General features: G+C 52.4%; 1 protein-coding gene across 1 annotated transcript; it reads right to left on the reverse strand.

Annotated features, from left to right (window-relative positions):
- Window positions 1–11,518: 11,518 nt before the first annotated feature.
- On the reverse strand, window positions 11,519–14,203 carry NKX3-1 (NK3 homeobox 1). Its single transcript, XM_075724132.1, has 2 exons — window positions 13,855–14,203; window positions 11,519–11,928 (listed from the first exon to the last, which is right to left on the reverse strand). The coding sequence occupies exons 1-2, from the start codon at window positions 14,201–14,203 to the stop codon at window positions 11,519–11,521; spliced, it is 759 nt and encodes a 252-aa protein (XP_075580247.1).
- Window positions 14,204–19,573: the final 5,370 nt, after the last annotated feature.

A 19,573-nucleotide genomic window follows, 5' to 3' on the forward strand; every position in this document is an offset into this window, starting at 1 on the left:
TGATGGTGGATATTTTTGGGGGGCCAAAGTTTGGTCTAGCCAAAGTCTACCATGCCTTATTTCTAAATTTGAATCTTTCCAACATTGTCAGGAGGATATGGGGTTTCTTGCAGTTCCTTTTCCTCCTTTTCACCTCTAATAAACCTGGCAGAACCACATAGTCCTTGTTCTGAATCTAGCATGAAAACCAGGTTGTCTTAAAATAACATTTCAGCTTACCAAGCACTGTGCGTCTCTGATTTAAAAAGAAGAGCCTCAAACTTCTTGCTGTAAATCCCCAGCCTTAAAAATCTGGAGCTGGATCTGAAGGATTATTTTGGGAGCAGCCTCATGTAATTTCAAGGAGGGGATGGAGCACAACTTGTTTCCTCTCAGTTTTGTTCAGAAAACAACAGGTTTGAAATAGATGCTGATCCCCAGGGTATGCACCTTCCAGTGATACAGGAGGAATTGATTTTGGCGTGTTCCTGGTGCAGCAACTAAGAGATGCACCTAAAATCCTAAAGATGAACTTTTGTTGGGCTGCAGCCAGCCAGCAGTTCTGCCCCAGCCCCTGCGGGGCTGGCAAAGGGCAGCTCAGCTGGGAATAATAAAGCTAATTACGGGGTTTAGCAGCAAACACCTACCTGGGGAGCCAAGGCTGGCTGCAAAGGGAAGCAGCAGCAAGATGCTGCTGTCCTTCGTCCACCCCCAAAGGAAAAAGGACTTTCCTTTTCTTGCCTCTTCTGCCCTTTCTCTTTTCCTTGTTGGTTTGGTTTTGGTTTTTTTTTTTTTACTATCAGTGAAAAATCAAGAAGGTGCAACAGACCGTGGATGTGCTGGGGTGGAGAGCAGGCTGCCTCGCCTGGCTGATGAGCTTAAGAGACAAGATCGAGAGATAAAGTGCTATTTATGCTCGGCAAAATGTTTTTGACAGGTTTATATTTCTGTTTGCCTTGTGGAGTAAATATTTAACGCCCCTTTCCCCTGTGTAGTAAACGTGAGTCAGAAAGGTGAGGTATGTAAAACACTTCATGTATGTTACTTTTAATGACTAAATGCTGTCTTTCTGTGACGGCTGGTGAGGGCCCCTCCGTTTCTCTTTGCCATAGTCACCGTTCAGCTCCACCTTATTCTCAGTAATTCCCCAAGAAGTGAGAAATGCCCCTAATATCTGTCTGCACAGGAGGGAGATTTTGTGCTCAGGTGATCCGTGGTTACAGGGGGCAAGAATTACCTGATTAAACTTGCAGCTGAATTGCTGCTAACACCCATTCCTGTCCCTCCCTCGCTTCCCCATTAGACCCAGAGGGACTAAGGGATTTTTACCCCTGAATTACTCAGGGCTGTCAAAGCTCTGAGTTAAGTCTACTGAAATAAAGGGAAAACACCCAGAAAAACTAAAAACCCATGGAAGGAGACTCCATGCCCTTGCAAGGCGCCCTGGGAGAAGATTTCCTCACCTGCCTGAGAGGGAGACATGGCTGCAGCCCTTCGGCCCCCCATCCCTGAGGACGTCAGGCTGCTCTCCCTCCGTGTGCCTGGTGAGTAATTTAAACTTTTCCTATTTTTTCCTCTGGTTTTGGTTTGCCTAAAAGTTGTCTGACTTCATTAGATGCTTATTTTGTCCTGCATCCTACTGGTGCTGCAAATAATAATGGAAAATGTAGCTGGTTATTGAGGGAAATAAAGAGATATTGTTCGTTAGGAAAGCGTGGGGTGGCTGCAGAACTGGGAACGCCTGGGCTGAGGCTCGGTTTTCCCAGCAGGAAAAGGCTGCGGTCAGGAGAAGGGGATGATTTTCCCTGGATGGAGAGGCTGGCTGAGATTACTAGAAAGGCTGAAGGACCTCTGCAAAATATCACACCGACAGTTATCTCTTCTCGCTTCTCTCTGCTTTAAACCTCCGGCATCTGCCTGGCTTGTTGGCGGCCATGAAGTGGAAATGGGGAATTCCCGCAGCCGAGCAGGAGGGGACGCGTCCGTGGGGCACGCGGGTACCGAGAGCCACAGCGGGAAGCAGGGGAGCAAGCAAAGCCCAAGGGCATCGCCCCGGCTCCTCCATCACCTCCAAACTTTGGGGATGGCTCCCCAGGAGGAGGAATGAGCTGCTGGAGGTGCCACCTGCGGGCACGTGGCACTTGCCAAGAGCCATGACATGCCGATGTCCTCATCTCCCCCCGGGCTAGGTGACGTTTTGCCCTGGGAACGCATCCGATCTTCTGACACTAATGGTTTCTTTGGAACCAGTACAGGTTATTGTGTAAGTATCTTTTGAGGGTATTTTTCAATGCATCTTATTTATCCAGTAGACCGTAGCAACTCCTTAAACTTGCAGGGTTTCCTGCAGCGAAGATCTGTAGGGCGGCGGGTGTTCGCTTTGGTGTAGGGCGGCGGGTGTTCGCTTTGGTGTAGGGCGGCGGGTGTTCGCTTTGGTGTGTTCAGCACTTGTTTGTATATTGAAGTGTTGGGTTGCCACCGGCAGATAAATTCCCTTCTACCGTGCGGTCCGTGTTTTATAAACTTCCCAACTGGTATTTTTCCTAGGGGTCTATAAGTATACAAGACAAGTAGAAGAGGGGAAAAAAAAAAATAAATAGCAAGTGTAGTATCTCGAAGCTTGAGTGGGTGAAAGGAGAAATAGCAACCGAGGGCTTTGCCGGGGGGTGGAAGGTGCATCCTCAGCACCAGTCTCATGATGATGCCGGGGGACGAACGCTCCCTGGGACACGTGGAGGGTGGTGATGGCGATGGCCACATCACCGGGACGGTGCCTGGGGATGCCGTCCGGGGGGACGTGCTGGCAGAGACGTTGGGGACAGCGGTGGGTGCGAGGGCTGCGTGCCCCACGGGACGCAGGTGCCCCGGCGTTTGGACTTTTAAGTCATTCGATTAATCCAGGATCTAGGCTGTGTTTGTTCACCGCATATGGTTATTATCTAGTTTACCCGATTCTTTGTTTCTCTTCAAATATTGTTTCTACTTTAAAGGGTAATGAACATGAAGACAAATATCTCACCTTTTCCCTCTTGAAATTTTATTAAGCTGCGTGTTTACCTTGGATGACAAGATGCAGCCCATGGAGTGAAAGGTTTTCCGGCCACACCTTAACCCGCTATCTTATTCTGCCGCAATGGTCCACAAAGGGAATAAAAACATTTGTATTTATCCACAAGATTTAATTCCTTTTAAAAGACAAGGGGTCCATTTATAGAACAGGTAAGTGTGTTCCGCTGGGCTCTGCAGGTGTAAATCTGTCGTGGAGCATTGCAGCGTGGCCAAGCCCTGGCTGCGGATGGCTGTGGCGGAGGTGAATTAATTCCAGCCTCAAATGTTGCCTATTTTGGGCCATGAGCCTTTTGGTCCTGGAATTAAGCAGGTCCCCTATCCCCCATATGCAACACACATCTCCAGTGCAGCATCCTCGCCTTTGCTTCACTTACCGCCTGTTTTTACCAGCACAGAGGCCCCAGTATTAGTAGTTTTAGTAGTTTTGGTGGGAGGAGGAAAGCCAAGCTTTCCCCTTGATTTCTTTTTCACCTGCTACGATTTGCACAGCAAAAGTCTGTTTGTCATTGCCTGGAGGAAACTGAACCCCCCCAAAAGCTGCTCAGAGATGCCGGTCTGCAACAGCCAGCACAGCCCAGACACAACCACTGATCAACCAGATCCTACATTAATCACCTTCATTTCAAATGTCCTATTATTTTATTTGCTTTAAAGCTTTGCTCTCTGTGATATTTTCAGCAAGTGGTATGAAGCACGGAGTGATGGGTGCCCCCAGGGCTGCTTTGCAGAGGCGATGAAGAGTCTCCTGGTGAAAGAGAGAGTGGTAGATAAATACGGCAGTAATTCCTTCTTTCAGCAGCGCAAATAGAGGATGAGGAGGGTTGATGTGCCATTGACACCCGGCAAAAAGCCGCTCGGCAGGGAGGGGTGAAATATTGGTCATTTGCTAAATAATGCCCAGAGGTTGTTTGGGTTGGGAATGGGGAGACTGGGAAAGCTGCGGAGAGCAAAGAGTGCCCTCGTCTCTTGCCGATTGCAAAATCTGGGTGAAAATTGAGTACGTCTTGGTGCCACAAATAAAATTAGTTCCTTGGCCCCTCTTCTGAAGCCTCAGAGCTCCAGACCCTGGGCTGGACGATGCCCTGGTACTTTGCTTGCTGCCTGGTGCCCAGGCGTGGGGCTGCCTTGTGTTGAATCCGATCCTGCAAAGGCATCTTGAAGGCTCCCAGGGTCCTGCTCCAAGATTTTTGCCCTGAAGTTCTCAATTTGCCTATTAGCTGATGTGAAAACCCCCGATGTTTCCACGTTGCCTGTGCTGATGGAGACAAGGCTGTGGCTTTGGGGTGCAGTCCTGGGTCCGGGAAGTTTTGCTGCTGGCTTTAGTGGTGACTATCGCCATCTCCTCGTTTAATTAGGCTGAGTGGCTGGCTCTTGAATTGAGATGGGAAACGACCCGAATCAGCCTGGATTTGGTACCTTTTCATGTCATCAAATACATCATGTTTCTGGGGAGCAGGGAACTGAGCCCCCGTGGTGGTTTTATATGGAAGCTTGGGGCTTCCTGGGGACCTGCTGCAGGAGCAGTGCAGGATTGGTGCCAAATTGTAGGTTATCTGCGTTTCCTCCTTCTTAAAGGGCTGAAGGATAAAACCTTCGTTTTGTAACCTTTTGTAATGAAGAAGTACCATTCCGGCGGGAGAAGTTGATGCAGGTAGCTACTCGCTGGGGAACATCGTGGATATCCAGACTAAACCACTGGTATTTGGGAAAAACTCTGTTTCATCGTGGAAACTTGCCTGGGAGCTGCGCAATCTGCATCGCCCCACCTCGTACGTGATGATACCTAGCAGCAAACAAATCCGATAGACGCTGGCAGAGCTTCCAGCCGCCGCAGCGCTCCGAGTCTAGAAAAGGGATTAATATTATCTAGCTGGTACGAAGGGAGACCACGTCCTCCTTGCTTCAGACCCGGCTGGGGGGGAAACATCTGCAGACGTTTGAAGGGAACATCTGGCGTTTACTGCAGCCTCCGGGCCACTCGCTCCTCTGAGTCCCAGCCCTGCGCCCGGGCTGGGGGGGAGCTTTGCCGTGGCCGCGACCGAGCGGCACAGCCGTTGGCACGATGTTTGTAAAGCATTTGGACATCCTTCTGCAGAGGAAGTTATTCTGGGTGTACCCCTGAGTTACTCTGTCCTGTGTAAATCCTGCAAAGCTCCACCCCAGGAGCCTGGGTGCTGCCATCCCCCATGAGAAAGTGGCTCCAAATGAATAATTGCTTCGCCAGAGCTCGGCCGGTGCGTTTTCCCAGTTAACCCAGCCATTCATTCTCAGGGGAGTGGCGAGGAGCCCTGGATGCCCCCACCCAAGCTCTGTTTGCAGAGAGACTTGCGCTAATCCCTTTGCTTTCCGGCGCGGTGTGAGCAGGACCCCGTTGTGCCACCTGGGCTGGGCGATTCGCCGGCCGGTGGAAAAGTACCACGGGAGCAGATATCCCTGCTTTTACCTCCTCTCGGTAACACGGGCTCTTCGGGAGGGGGTCCCTCTCTCCTCCTTTGCGCTGGCACTGCCGAGAGCCCTGATCCGGCCTCGCGCCATGCAAACTGTTAGACGCAGAGGTTGTAAAATCATATTGCCTTGAAAACTCAATTTTAAAAGCTGGGAATATCTCCCTGGGAGGCTCAGGCTGGGCAAGTGGGGCTCGACAGGGCTGTGCACGGGGCGACTGGCCTCGCTCTGCGGTTATACCACCTCGAGTCTGAAAAAAACCCTCTGCTTTTCTGGAAATCTGGTTGTTCCAAACGCCTCTGGATGAAAAGAAGAGCTGGGGACACCACGCGTGGCTGATACCTCCTAGAAACCCAAACCCTCGTGCTGGAAAAAGCCCGAAATGGGAACAAAACTGGGGAAAACCAACGGCTACAGCGCCGCGAGCATCCTCCCCCGCTGAATCTGCGGAGATGCCCCCCCGCTCCGGCCCCAGCCGGTGGGAATGTCCGGCCGCGGCCGGAGCCTCCCTTACGTCCTTGCTCTCCCTGGCAGCGCCGTGCGCGGGGGCAAGGCCACCCCCCCGTGCCGTGCCGCCCGAGGCAGAGCCCGCAGCCCGCGGCTGCCTTCTGCGCCTCTCGCCCCCCTTGCCCCCGGGAAGGGCTTTGCCGGGCTCCACGGCGAGGTCTGGCGAGGTGACCGCGGGTGACAGACGTGGTGCCCCTCTTCCCCCCCTCCCCTTTCCTATTTTGGGCTGGGGGACAAAGCAACGCGCCTGAGTCCGTCCGCTCAGACACCCAGTACCTGACTCCAAAATCCTTTTTCTTTGCTCCGTTTCCTTTTTCTTCCGAGAGCGGAGCATTTCAACACAGAACCCACCCATATAAGCTTCGCTCCTAACTCCTTTTCCTGTAAAAATACTTGTCTTATCTCTTGACTTTCCCTCTGCGAGTGGGCTGCCATAAATTACCGCAGGCAGACGGCTTTGGAAGCACTTCCAGGGCTATTCGCTGCAGATTTCTCTCTGCCTTGGGCTGTTCTTAATAAATGATGCCCAGACCATAACAGAAGAAAGAGGAGGAATGCGCCTTGGATTTTTGTGAGAGGCAGCAAAGGAGTTTCCCATGGGAACGCCAATCTGGAAAGCTGCGTTTTGCCACTTTTTTTTTTTTTTTTTTTTAATTCCTTTTTCCCCCTTTCTTTTCTTTCCCCATGGGCTGCCCATCGTGGTGAAAACCTGCCTCGATGACTCTGCCACTCGGCTTCTCCTGTGCTTCCCTGCCCCCTCCTCGGCATCGCGGCTGCTGGGATGGCTGGAGGCAGGGGGGAGCCCCGGGCGGTCCAGCGCCTTGAAATGGGCTGTGGGACTCCCTGCCGCAGGACGGCCTTGCCACCGAGGCGCTCGATGGGTTAGAAAGAGATGAAGTGTTTCTGTGGATGACAAGAGCATCCAGAATAAGAGTAGTAAATATTGAAAAACCTCAAGGGTTTTTAAGAACTCTAAATCCTTGTGGTTTATGGCTTAGCTTGCCTGTCTCCTTGAGAAGCATCCGCACGTCCCAAAAGACGCATCTTAGCGCTCATTGCTGAAAGATTTTTCTGTGCTTCCCTCCAAAGCATCTTTGTAATAACCGGGTACCAAAACTGGGGGGAAACGCCGATCTGTTGCAGCCTGGCACTTGGGGTGTCCTTGCATTTTCCACCCCTTGTTTAGCTCCATGTAGCGAACTTGTTCCCACTGTTCTGGTTTGCAAATGTTGTGTAGGTCAAGTTGAAGATTTTTCTTGGCTCCGGTCCTGCGCGTCCTTGCCAAGTATGTGGTTTATTGCATGCAAATGTTAGTCAACAGTTACATTATCCAAAGGCAGCCTTTTTCCTTTTTTTTTTTTTTTTTAGCTTTAAATAAATGATTTGGCACAAACAAGTGTAAATGTTATGTCAGCATTAGACACTGTTTAATCTTGATGGATACGTTAGCGGCGGAGCGTGACACTAATTGACGGACATGAAATGATGCTTTCTGTTTCTAGTTGCGTACAAACAGGAGTTCTGCTTCGTTAAGGCTGATTAAAACTCCGTGTCTCCCATAGCTGGGGTGGGATTTTGCTTTTCTGTATTAATCAAGGGGATATTTATCGCCCGGAAGGCCTGCCATGTCGTTCCCCTTGTTGTGATGAATGCTTTAACACTCTCGGATGATTTGGTTAGCCAAACAGCATAGCCCTTCTTTTGTCCTCATGCTTTGTGCTTGGGGGGGGGAAAAAAAAAAAGAAAAAAGAAACGCAACTGGAAGTCTATCTTCTGCCCGTAAAGAAACCGCTTGGGGGTTGCGGGGAAAGGGTTGGGAAGGAGCGGAGGGAGGGCAGTGCTGCGTCACCGAGATGTTTCTCCACGGCAGAGGCTGCGAAGGAGCCGGAGCTGCTGCCCGCATCCCTGCCTCCAGCCAGCACCGATGTCGGACCCAGAACCTGCTTTGGCAGCTGCCCGCGCTGCAAACCCGCCGTGCTTTGCTGCGCCTGCGGTGCAGCAGACTTTGGCGCGCAACAGCTTTTTGGTCTGGGTTACGAACGGGGCAGCTCCCGTCAGCGGGACCGCGCCGCGGGCAGGATTGGCGCGGGGGAGCAGACCCAGCCCCCGGCCCTGGCCGCAGGGACCGCTGCTTGTCACTGCCCGTGACAAGCGGTCACCCACCCACGGGAGCTGGCGTTCCCTTCCACCAAATCGCCGGGTGACGGCGGCGGAGCCGGGCGAGCTGCGGCTGCCTGCGGGCTTGGCTGCTGAGGATCCAGCGCCAGCCTCCTAAGGCAGTCGGAGCTCCCCTGAGATCTCATTTTGCCATCTTGATGCCTGCTTTGGCTTTTGGGTTTTTTTTTTTTTCTTTTAAAGCTACTAGAGCACAAAACGAAGCTGGGAGCAATGGTAGTTACTGCAGCTCGCTTTCCGTTCAGGAGAAGTTGCTGCTGCCAACAGCAGAGGGGAGGGAGTGCACGGGCAGGCTGGGACCCAAGGTCGGTCCCTCTCCGCCTCTGTATGAGGGGGAAACGTTCCCGCTGACAGCTCCCAGGATGAATTCTCCTTCTTATGGTCCTACGGAGCCCAGCGCTGCCCCTGGTCATGCTGACGTGCTTGCAGGACTGGAAGGCAGGGGCAGAAATAAAAACTGGGACCAGTGCTTATAGTGCAAAAGTCTGGAGGCCACTGGGATTGTGCTTAAACTGTGGGATTACAGGTAATTTGGGGGTGATAAAGAAAGTACTGCACTATATAAGCTCTTACTTTTGGGAAATAGTCACCTGTGTCCTGCTCATCGGACAGCAAATGGGATTAGAGGCTGCTCAGCGGTACTCTATACCATGGACGAGTGATGGAGCAGCATTTGGTGCTGAGCACCTAGAAATAGTGATGAACGCTGGTTTACCACCTGCAAAACCTCGTGAGCCGGTGCTTGTGACGATTCATTGCACAACACTCGCCCGAGCGCCGCGTCTGCAGCGGGCGTTTGTGTGAGAAGCCGGTGCTGGTGGGACAGCCGTGGTCATTTTGTGGCAAAACCAGGGATTAAAAGAAAATCCAAACCCAGGGCAAAAAACCCACAGAGGCAGCTTGGTTTTAATAAAGACTCTGCGCTCTTTATTCCAAAGGACGATGCACATCAGATAAAATAGTATCAAAAAATACGTACAAAAATAGCGACTATTTGCACTGGACTTGCTTTATACCAGCAAAGTTAAGTATGAGCCGTTGGGTGCTGAAGCAACAAGGATATTCTACTGGTTGTAAACCAGGAGCGGGGAAAAAAAAAAGTAGCTATGACACAAACATTTTCCCAAAGAAGCGTCCAAGAAGTTCAGTTTATATCTAATTTTCCCAGCCCAATTCGGTCCTTCCCAGCATAACGTGCCTGTCCCTGCTGCTCTTCCGCTGCCTGTGCAAAGGACACACCGTGATCCCTGCCCAGGGCAGCGCTGGGATGGTCAGAGCTGCTAATCCAGTGTCTTTAGTGCAAGTACAGCATCTCTGCCTTGGTTCGAGCAGCATCCCAAGGGTCTGGGGTGTGAGCCCATGGGATTTCAACTTTCTCCCTCCGGAGATGCCATCAGGAGGGCTGCATGCCCTGTGGGGGCTTGGCTTGGAGGCCATAAGGGGTTTTTTTTGTTGTTCCGAGCAGCGGTTTAAGCAAAGTGCAAAGTGGATAAGCAGCGGGGCTGGGTTTGAAACACATTGCAACAGTGCAGGGGAGGTGGCCTTCGGGCCCCGGCGCCGGCTGCGAGAGAACGGGCTGGGGGATACGCAGCATCTGAGAGCAGGAGCTGGAAGAAAAATGTTATCTCAAGATATGAGGGGTTACTTTCAGACAATTAGAAAGCAACCGGTTGTCCTCCAAATTGGGCAAACTGCTTTGATAGCAAGAGCAACTGAATATCCGCCACAAAGGGTTTCAGTCTGCGTGTTCTCCTCTCCCTCCCCTCCCTCCCCCCGAGTTTTTCCTCATCCCCGTACCTCCAGCAGCTTCGCCTTTGCGATGCTGTGAGCTTGTGAGATCTGGATCTGTTGGCAAGGCAAAAGATCCGTTTCCAAAGAATCTTGTTAAAAGGGACAGATCTGAGCAGTTTCTTAACGTTGCCCAATTGCCTGGATTTCCCTGCTGCAGGAGGGAATTGGACCGCTGTGATTTTTAAGTCTCTCTCAGAAAGAACAGGCACCACAGAAACATTTCTGGAGGTTCACAGGGAAGAAACCTCCTTGTACTTTTGTTTTAGAAGATTAACTTTGTTCCAGCAGAGCTATGCTGATTTACACTAGCTGAGACACAGCAGCTGAGGTGCTTCCTCACTTGGAAATCTCATTTATTTCTACACTTTTCCCCATAGACTTAATGGCATCTAAAGTTGTAAGTATGACTAGTTACAAAACAAATAAATCTCTGCTACTCTGCTAGTGCAAATCGTTGTCGTCTCACTAAAAAGTCACTTGTAAAGATATCCTCTTGCTGCCCTGATGCCTTGGCGCTGGGAATCGAGCTGATTTCACTTGCAAACAGGGAGTTTGCTGCTTTGCAAGCTGACGGGGAGCTCTCTGAGCTGTTGCTATTTTAAATAGCTTATATGGGAACGTTCAAACAGCTGTCGACACCCGGATATGCAAAACTCATCTGTCATTGCGCTATTGTCCGTGTTCCCGAAGCTTTCTGGTTTGGCTTCTCAAGGCTGTTAAGGCACCGGCAGTTGGCATCTCGGCCATCGAAGGGCAGAGGGACAGGTTTGGGTGGGGGTAAGCTGGCACTGCTCCATCCCGGCCAGGGCGGCCGCCTTCGCTCACGTTCCGGCAAACCGGGTCCCCGGCTGCAGCTCCGTGGCCGTCAGGCACTTCAGGTTGTCGTCGCTTGTGGCAGAAAGGGGTTTAATTCTCCCCAAAAGCGCGTTGCCCCAGGTGGAGGCTGCGGTGCTGCCCGACAGCACACAGAAATCTTGGGGGAGCTCTAGGTCCCCTCTAGGACCATTAGCAATTATGGTATCAATGGCAGAAATGCAAATATTTTTTGCCTTTTTTTTTTTTTTTTTTTAGCCTGATTTTTAGATCATACAACAGCTGGTGGCCCCAGTGGCCGAGCTGGGGCCGTATCAGTGCCAGCCCAGGGCCAGCAGTTTGCTTTTTGCCACCTTGATCTCGGCAAGGGCCAAAGGCTGCAGGGGGTGCAGGCGACTCAGGAGGGGCAGAGCGGGGCCATCGCTGTCTCCGGGGCTGGACCATCCCTTGCTTTCTGCCCCCGAAAGAGCCTGCAATATTTTACAGCTGCAGATCGACCCCAGAGCAGCGCTGTCAAGCGTGCTGAATTACACGCTTTTACAATCTTGGGCTTTTTTGGCTTATTTTGTAGGGTTTTTTTTACTTTTAGCAACGAGAGAGACTTGCGCGGCAACTAGAAGATGCTTATCCTGACTGCGAATGGGGTCTCCCTCTCCTAATTAGCACTAGAAAGAGCGACGCGGTATTGAAAAAAATATATATATTAACAGAAAAGGCTGCTTTCCGCTTAAAAAAGCAATTACCACCACGAGGGACTCCAGCCGTTCAAGTAGTAGAGACAAGGCAGGTACTGCCAGCCACCCCGCAGCGCGAGCAGCGATGCTCCGGGGAGCTCGGCCGCTTTCTGCCCGGCCAGCTGCGTGTCCAGTCTGCTGATATCGGAGGCGACCTGTTTCCTCTTGGTTTTATACCTCCTGTTCTGGAACCAGATTTTCACCTGGGTCTCGGTGAGCTGCAGGTTTCTGGCCAGGTGAGCTCGCTCGGGGGCCGACAGGTATTTTTGGTGGCTGAATTTCCGCTCCAGTTCGATGACCTGGGTGTGGGAGAACGCCGCCCGCGAGCGCTTCGCCGGCTTGGGGGGCTGCTGGGCGACGGGCAGGGCTCGCAGCGGGGGGTGGCAGTCTGACAGGCAGGGCTCCGCCGTGGCACCTGCGGGAGGAAAGAGCGGAGAATTACCTGCTTGGAAATTGCCCGCATCGCTTGCTTCTTCCCTTCCAGAGAGCAAAATATTCATATCGTCTCGGAAATATTTTCATTTAATGGAGTGAACGCTGTCTTAAAGTCATATAAGGGAGTTTTTTCTTCCTAAATCACGCTTTCTTAATTCATATAAGCATGCGCTAATATGAACATGCATTCAAGGGACTAAAATAACACCGAAAGGAATATTTTGCAATGCTGGTGGAGGTCTGCCTAAAACCTCAAGGTACTGTTGTTATGTACGTTATGGCATCGACAGCTCTTGAGATTTTTGTTGCAGAATTCATACTATTCGGCATTTCTTTGAGACACCCTCTCTGCTGTGCCTGTGGAAAATCCCGATCCCCAAAGCAAACAAATTTTGATCCTCAAGCTACAGAGGATAGCTGAGAAATGGGAAATCGGTGCAGCTTAAAGCAGGCTGCAGTTAGAAAGCATTGAAAATAAATTCCTCCCTTTGCTCTTTCACAACTCCAAGGCAATGCCAAGAAATCTGGGGGCAGATTTTTAAACCTTCAGGCCCAGGTTTACGCAGATAGCTGCGGACCTGGCCTCGGATCACAGCTCCGAAGCAGCATCTCGGTGTTTGCCTCCGACTTCCTTCTCGGGGCACCGATGGGTCCCCTGAGCCGCCACCCAGAAAGGTGCTGAGCTCCCTGGGAAGTGCCGCCTATACCTGTTAAAACTTCTAAAGTCAATTTATTTATGCGGGTAGTTCCTTTCTGTGTATTACCCAGCTTGGGATGGAAATAGGCCAATTTTTTTTCTTTCCTTTAGTCATTTCTTAGTATATTTTCTTAAGATGTGAACATAATGCTCAAGACAGAAACAACGGGCTTAATTCCCAGCTTGTGTAAATCATGGTTGTCCCACTGAAATCCCTGGAGCTCTCTGATTTACACTAACCACTTTCTGGGAGATTTGGTAGGCTTTTAATGATCTTTGTAATAATCAGCCTGGTGGCTGTTTCTGAACTTGCTTTTGTATAGAAGCTTCTTTTAATAGAATTGAAACATAAAGCCAAAATTCCCCTGGCAAGGGCTCTCTGAGCAAGCAAGAGCCGGTCGCTAGAGAGTTCAAAATTGCTTTGTTGGCTGTTGCAGCTCAGCCCAGCGCTGCTTGGGCAAGGAAAGGCTGAGTCCCCTCCTGCAGCCCCGGCCGTGCTCATGCTGCTGCAATGAGAGAGGCACCGGACAAAAAAAATTGCTTCTGAGTGTGATTTTCGGTATGTTGCTTCTGCAGTGAAATGTTATTGCCAGCAATGAATTTAGCAGTTGCACGCTAGAAAGAGGTGCAGGTAGCGTCATATCGAGAGGAGCAGGATCGTTATTAATAAAGCACGCGATGCGCAGCGGTACAGGCAGGAGCACGCTGCCGAGCATGCAGGAAAGCTGAGCCCTGCTGCAAACGGCACAAATTCAACGGGGGGGACTTTCAAAATATCCCCGGAGCAGAGGCGCCGAGGAGCTCGGCTGCGGCAGCATCACCGCACCGACGGCTGCGTGAAGGATGGGCACAAGCCGCCTCTCGGAGCTGGCAGCCCTAAGGTGCCCGTGCCGGGGAGCTTCTGCGTTAAAAGGGAACTTTATTTCCCAAGATATCGCAGAAATCCATCGACTGGGCTTTATTTACACGGAGTTTTAGGCAGATTCGGTCCTTTGAGTTGTTTGAAGTGCCTGGCAAAAGGGTTGCACGCAGTTATTTCTCTTACTTTCCCACTGCTAAAGCACAGACGCTGCCTGGTATTTAAAGCACAGCTTATTTGGCTCTGGCGTGCTCGAGGCAGCCGGGTCTGGATCCTGCCCCGTGGGTGACCCACGCGTAGGCACTGCTGATCCATTCCCCGGGCTCGGCCAGGAGCTCCCATTCCCTTACCTGCGCCCGCCTCCTGGGCTGTCCCCGGGGCTTGGGGTGCTCCTGGGGGACGAGGGCTCCCGGGGGGGTGCCCCGGGCCAGCCCGCGGTGCCGAGATGCCCTCTCTCCCCTCCTCCGTGGCCGCTCCCGGCTTCCCGTCCTCCGGGCTGCCAAACGCTCCGCTCTTGCCCCGCTCCGGCCACGCTCCCCGCTCTGCCCCATCCCAGAGGATGTCTTGGATGAGGAAGGATGTCCGGGGCCTGGAGGAGGCAGGCGTGGTCTGCTGGGCTGCTGTCGGGGTCCGGCTCATGGCTGCTGGGGTGCTGCTGGGTGCTCTCTGCTGTCTTGCGGGGAGCACCCCGGCACTCATCCTCCTCTTCCTCTGCCTGCCCAGAGGCACGCTGGCCGCCCACCCTCCCAGCTCCGCATTTATACGGCAGGCAGCCAAGCCTCCCGGGCCTGATTGGAGATCCCTGGCAGGAGTCTACGCCCTTCGGTTGTGCCTTGGCTCCCGCGGGTTTTCTGGCCGCTCGCTTCTCCCTCTCGCTCAGGTCGCCCTTCCCCGCGGATCCGCGGGGTCACAGCCAAACCTCAGCCTCCTCCTTTGCCCCGCCGTTGCTCCTTTGCTGGCAAATTACCCCCGAGATTTTACGATGAGAGAAGGGTGCCTGAGCAAGTTCATCCTTTTGGGGATGGAAATGCTCCCGAGGTGGGGATTTTGGCGAGAGGAGGGGGGAGCAGCGTCGCTGCCTTGGAGGGATGCTCTGCAAGGGGACAGCTTCTGCAGCCCCCGCCCCAGCCCCAGCGAGCCGGTGCTCTGCTTGCTCCTGGTTATGGAAATTATTTACATCCCAGGGTAATCCCTGGAGCTCTTTGGGGAAATGCTGTTTTCAGGGGAAAAAAGTGAAGAAAATAAAAGGATTGGGGTTTGTGGTCTGGGGTTTTTTGTTTTTTTTATTTTGAGGGATTTGAGGGGTTTCTTCAAAAACTTCCACTTCGATGCACTTTCAGTTTGTTGAAAAACGGGGAAAATATCAAAGACATTTTCATCAGCTTTGCAAAGCTGCCTTAACGAGGGCTTTAAAATGAAAGTTAAGATATAACAGACAGGGAGAGCGGCTCCAGAGGCAAATGCTTACACAGAAAGGGGCAGAGGGTTCACATGAAAATTTAAGCCTAAACCACAGACTAATTCCTCAACCAGCTGTGGAATGGGACAGCATTTATTTAAGAAACCTTAGTGCTTTTATACAGCATCCTGCAAGGCCCTGTGTTCAAAGGCACCCAAAAGGAGCAAAACTTGCCCGATTCCAAGAAAACCCTTCAGTTAAGCAATGTTATAACAGATTTTTTTTTTTTTTTTTTTGAGTGTCCACTTTATTTGTAGCTGTTCTTCTAGAGTTTCTGTTTGGAAAACAACTCCCAGCTCGCCACACAAACAGCTGCGACCCCCCCCCCCCCCCAGATGTGGGTGGCACATGATTAAAAAATCACCTTGCCCCATCATAAGGCAAAGCAATCTGGTGGGGAAGCCCCTGTGGGAGCAGGATTTGGCTCCGCAGATGCAGCTAAGGAGCATCCCTGGGTACTGCAGGCACCCCCTGAGCGATGTATGTGTGTATACGGTGTGTCGGTCCCCTCCAACCCAAAGCATTCTATGATTCTATACAGTGACCCCCTATAGCTCTCTGGTCTGCAGACCCCTTTCGCTGTTGGAATAAGGCGGCACCGATCACCTCTTGTGTTCCTAAAGTCTTCGCTCAAGCCCAGCCCCTCGTCCTCAGCCGAAAAGCCCAGCCGTGTTCTTTTTTTTAGCCTTAAAAAGGGAAACAATAGATTTCCTTGAAATCCCCTGAGGACTTTGTTGATTTTATAGGAGGGTGTTTGGTTACTGCTGCCCCGGAGCAGGTTGCGCAGGCATGCCCCAAGCCCTGCTTTTAACCTGCCTTTTTCTCTCGTTCTTTAACCTGCTGATGCTCCTATGTTAGAAAACATCCCCCTCTATTCACCGTATGCTTGGAAAACTTCAGTAGCTTCAATAATTCAGCCTCATTAACCTCCTGTAGTCCAAGAAAAGGAATCTGGGAAGATTTATGAAGCAATTGGAGCCCAAGAGTATTATTGCAGCCGTGCCCCAGCCGCTGGCCCTCTCACCCCCTGGCCTCGCTCCTGGGGAGCAGACGAGGAGCTGGCACGAGGTGCTGCTGCGGCCGCGGCGGGCGGGCGGGTGGGCTGCCCCACGGCTCCCTGCCCGCCCGCTCCAGCACTTAATCCGGCTCCCACTGTGCTGCCCAGGGGGGCTCGGGCTGGAGGGGTGTCGTGGTTTAGCCCCAGCCAGCAACTCAGCACCACGCAGCCGCTCGCTCACTCCCCCTACCCCGATGGGATGGGGGAGAGAATCGGAGGAGTAAGAGTGAGAAACACTCCTGGGTTGAGATAAGAACAGGTTAATAATTGAAATAAAATAAAGTAAAATAATAATAATAACAATATAATAATAATAGTAATAATAATATCCAAAGCAAGTGATGCCCAATGCAATTGCTCACCACCCGCCGACCGATACCCAGACAGTTCCCGAGCAGCGATCGCTGCTCCCCGGCCAACCCCCCCCAGTTTCTATACTGCCCATGACGTCATATGGTATGGAATAGCCCTTGGGGCAGTTGGGATCAACTATTCTGGCTGTGCCCCCTCCCAGTTTTCTTGTGCGCCTGGCAGAGCATGGGAAGCTGAAAAAGTCCTTGACTGGCATAAGCAGTGCTGAGCAACAACTAAAAACATCAGCGTGTTATCAACATTCTTCTCCTACTAAATCCAAAACACAGCACTATGCCTGCTGCTAGGAAGAAAATTAACTCTATCCTAGCCGAAACCAGGACAAGGGGGAGCCCCGAGGGGCACCGGTGGGTGCCCTGGCAGGACCAGCGCTTGCCCAAAGGCACGGTGCCCAAGGGCACGTCGGCGTGACCGAGCGCAGCGCTGTGCGGGGATGCTCGCCCGGGTCAGCGAGCCATGCGGCGCCCAGCTCGGGAGCCAATTTCCCCACTGCAGAGGCCCTCCCCCTGCCAATTTTAGGCTGCCCGCGCTGGTGTCGGAGCTCAGCACGTGCCTGTCCCCCCCCCGAGCACCCAGAGCCTCAGCCTGTCCTGCATCCACCACTATTTCGGGCGCTCTCACAAAGACGTGAACGTAAGACCCAGCCGAAGGGTTTCTCTCCCCAGAAGCCGGGCAGCTCCCTTCCTTCCAGGGGGATCATTTCATTTCAGTCAAGCATTTTCCTGCAAATAGAGCTGGGCTGCCACAGCTTTGACCATAACGATTAGTGAAATCTCCTGGCGCTGTCCGTGCGCTTGGCCCCTCCGTCTGTAGGTCTGTCCTGGGCAGCCTCGTTGCACGGTTCTTTTGCGGTCAGGTCTCTTTTCCCTTCATTGCCTGCATCCCTGGCTCACTCGTAGCTGATAAGCAGTGAGTAATTTGGCCCGGGACAGGAGTTTTGGTCCAGGAGAAGGCTTTGGGGAAACGTGGGCTGGCTTGTGTATGTGGGCGTGTTTGGGAAAGCTCGTTTCTGCAGTGCTGGTGGAGTGGGTCATTTCTGATTTGGGCTGGAAATGGGAGGTTTAAGCAGCAGCCCTGGCACGTGCTGCAGAGAGGCAGGTGACAGAGGGGATCCGGCAAACACCAGGGTTTTAAGGGTATCCCGACCCTACGGGAACTGGGCTTTTGGGAAGCCCCTCCAAAATACATGGAGGGGCATAAACGATGCCTGCAGGGCTCATGATTCCCATTTTCAGGCTTTTTTTCTAGGCTGGGTGGGGGTAGCAATTTCCTTCCTTGATTTCTGTGTTTATTTGGGGGGAGTTTCGTGTGATTTGCCTCATCGCTGAACCTCCAAGGGAAAACTCTCAGTGTTGTTAAGACTTGCAGGTGAGCCCGTGCGCTGGGGGTGCTGCCGTTTGCCGGGGCTTCCCCCGATGCCCCCGGCATTTCCCGGTGCAAGGACCCTGTCGAGTCCCCTGGCTGCTCCAAAGCCGGGACAGAGACCCGAGACTCGGCCTATTTGGGGAGATAGCCCCGAGTGAGTGTGGATGGATGAAGGGGAGGGGAAGGGGCAGCACCCAGCACAGCAGTCGCCTTACCCGGTCATTTCCAGGGTCTCGGTGGGGCTGCAAAGGCTCGGAGCGGCAGGACGGCGAGCGAGCCGTCTCGCTGAGTTTTTCTGGTTTGATTTGGATGTCAGGGACGTCCCGTTTGGGAAGCGAGCGAACGCCGCAGTGATGGGGCTGAGTGGGATTAGAGATAAAAGCTTAATTGCCTCCTGCAAGTCTCTTTTCGCCAAACGCTGGGAGGATAAGGAGCTGTCGGGAAAGGAGCGGGGAGAAGGGGGCAGCAGCCCGAGGGGGGACGGAGGTTGCGAGGGGGAGATTTTGCCAGACCCGAGCGGTGGGAGCTGCGTACAGGTCGCTGTCCGGCTCCGTCACCGGGATATCTTGGCACCGTAGTGGAAAGATCTCTGTTAAACCAATATTTGGCGTCAGGCGTTGAGCTTTGTGGTTTTGCCCCCTCCCCGATATGAGTAAAGGCTGCGCTGGGGGGGCATGGGCAGCCCCATGAGTGGGTCGGTCTAACAAGGTCTCACTGGCTTTTTTCTGGAAGTGCGAGGCCGTGGATTCATGCCGCCTGCTCGGGATGTGGCTGTGCTCCCCTTTGAGCCGCCCCGGGACGCTGCCACGCCATTCAGCCCTCCGGCATTTCATAAATATATATATATAGAGATATAAAAATCTAGATACAGTCCTTTGATTCAGCAGGGCACTTGATGCCAATGGATCCTGATTTGGGGATCCTGCACCTCTTGGTTCAGCACCGGTGGCATTGCTGTAATTCGGGTGACACCAACCCACCGTGTGATCCCATAACTGCGGAGCTGCCCCTCGCAGCTGCCCCCCAATGTTCCTGCAACCCCATTTTACCCGTACGGAATGGCAACAGAGAGCTGAAAACACTTGCCAAGAATTAGGGAGGGGGTTAAACCTTGGGAGCTCCCCAAGCTTGGACTACAAGGCAATTATCTTGCTGGGTTAATTATTAGTATTAAGATTGATTTGGTTTTTTTTCTTTGGATCAGATTTTGATGCTCAAAATGCAAATTGTGGATAGGAAAAGTTGAAATACTAAGTGAGGAATGGCGAGCGAGGGAAAGCACACAATTTCACCGATTTGTTTTTTATTTGCAAATAATAAGAATAAAGACAGAAATTAACACCTGTGCTGGGAAGATATTAAGAATGTAAATCAGAAATGTATCTCAGAAGACTAGAGGAGCTCAAAGCATTAAATAGGGTTCATAAAAAAGTGAATGCACAAGCGCTGCGCCCAGACCCAGGTTTCCAGTTGCCCTCAGGAAGAAAAGCAGCGTCCGTACCCTCTTGGTGGCTGCGCACTGACGTCCTGGAGGAGCAAACCCTCAGGGGGCAGGAAGGGCCAGGCTCCGAAATATTTGTGTTTAAATAAATAAATGCCCTCAGTCCCCCAGTCCCCAAAGTCACAGTGCTGGAGCGGCAGCGTCCCCCTCTCTCCTGAGCTGCCTTTGCAGAGACGTGACCGCACGAGCTGCCTGGAGGGGACGGGTGCTCTGGAGTCGTCCCACTGCCCAGGGTGGTAGGAATCCTCCGGATTCGGCTCCCGTCCCGACGAAGGCCGGGCTCTGGAGCAGAGGGGGCTTTCCTCCGTGCTTTTC

This window comes from Pelecanus crispus, chromosome 21, assembly GCF_030463565.1.
Source record: "Pelecanus crispus isolate bPelCri1 chromosome 21, bPelCri1.pri, whole genome shotgun sequence".
In the NCBI taxonomy this organism is placed as follows: Eukaryota; Metazoa; Chordata; class Aves; order Pelecaniformes; family Pelecanidae; genus Pelecanus; species Pelecanus crispus.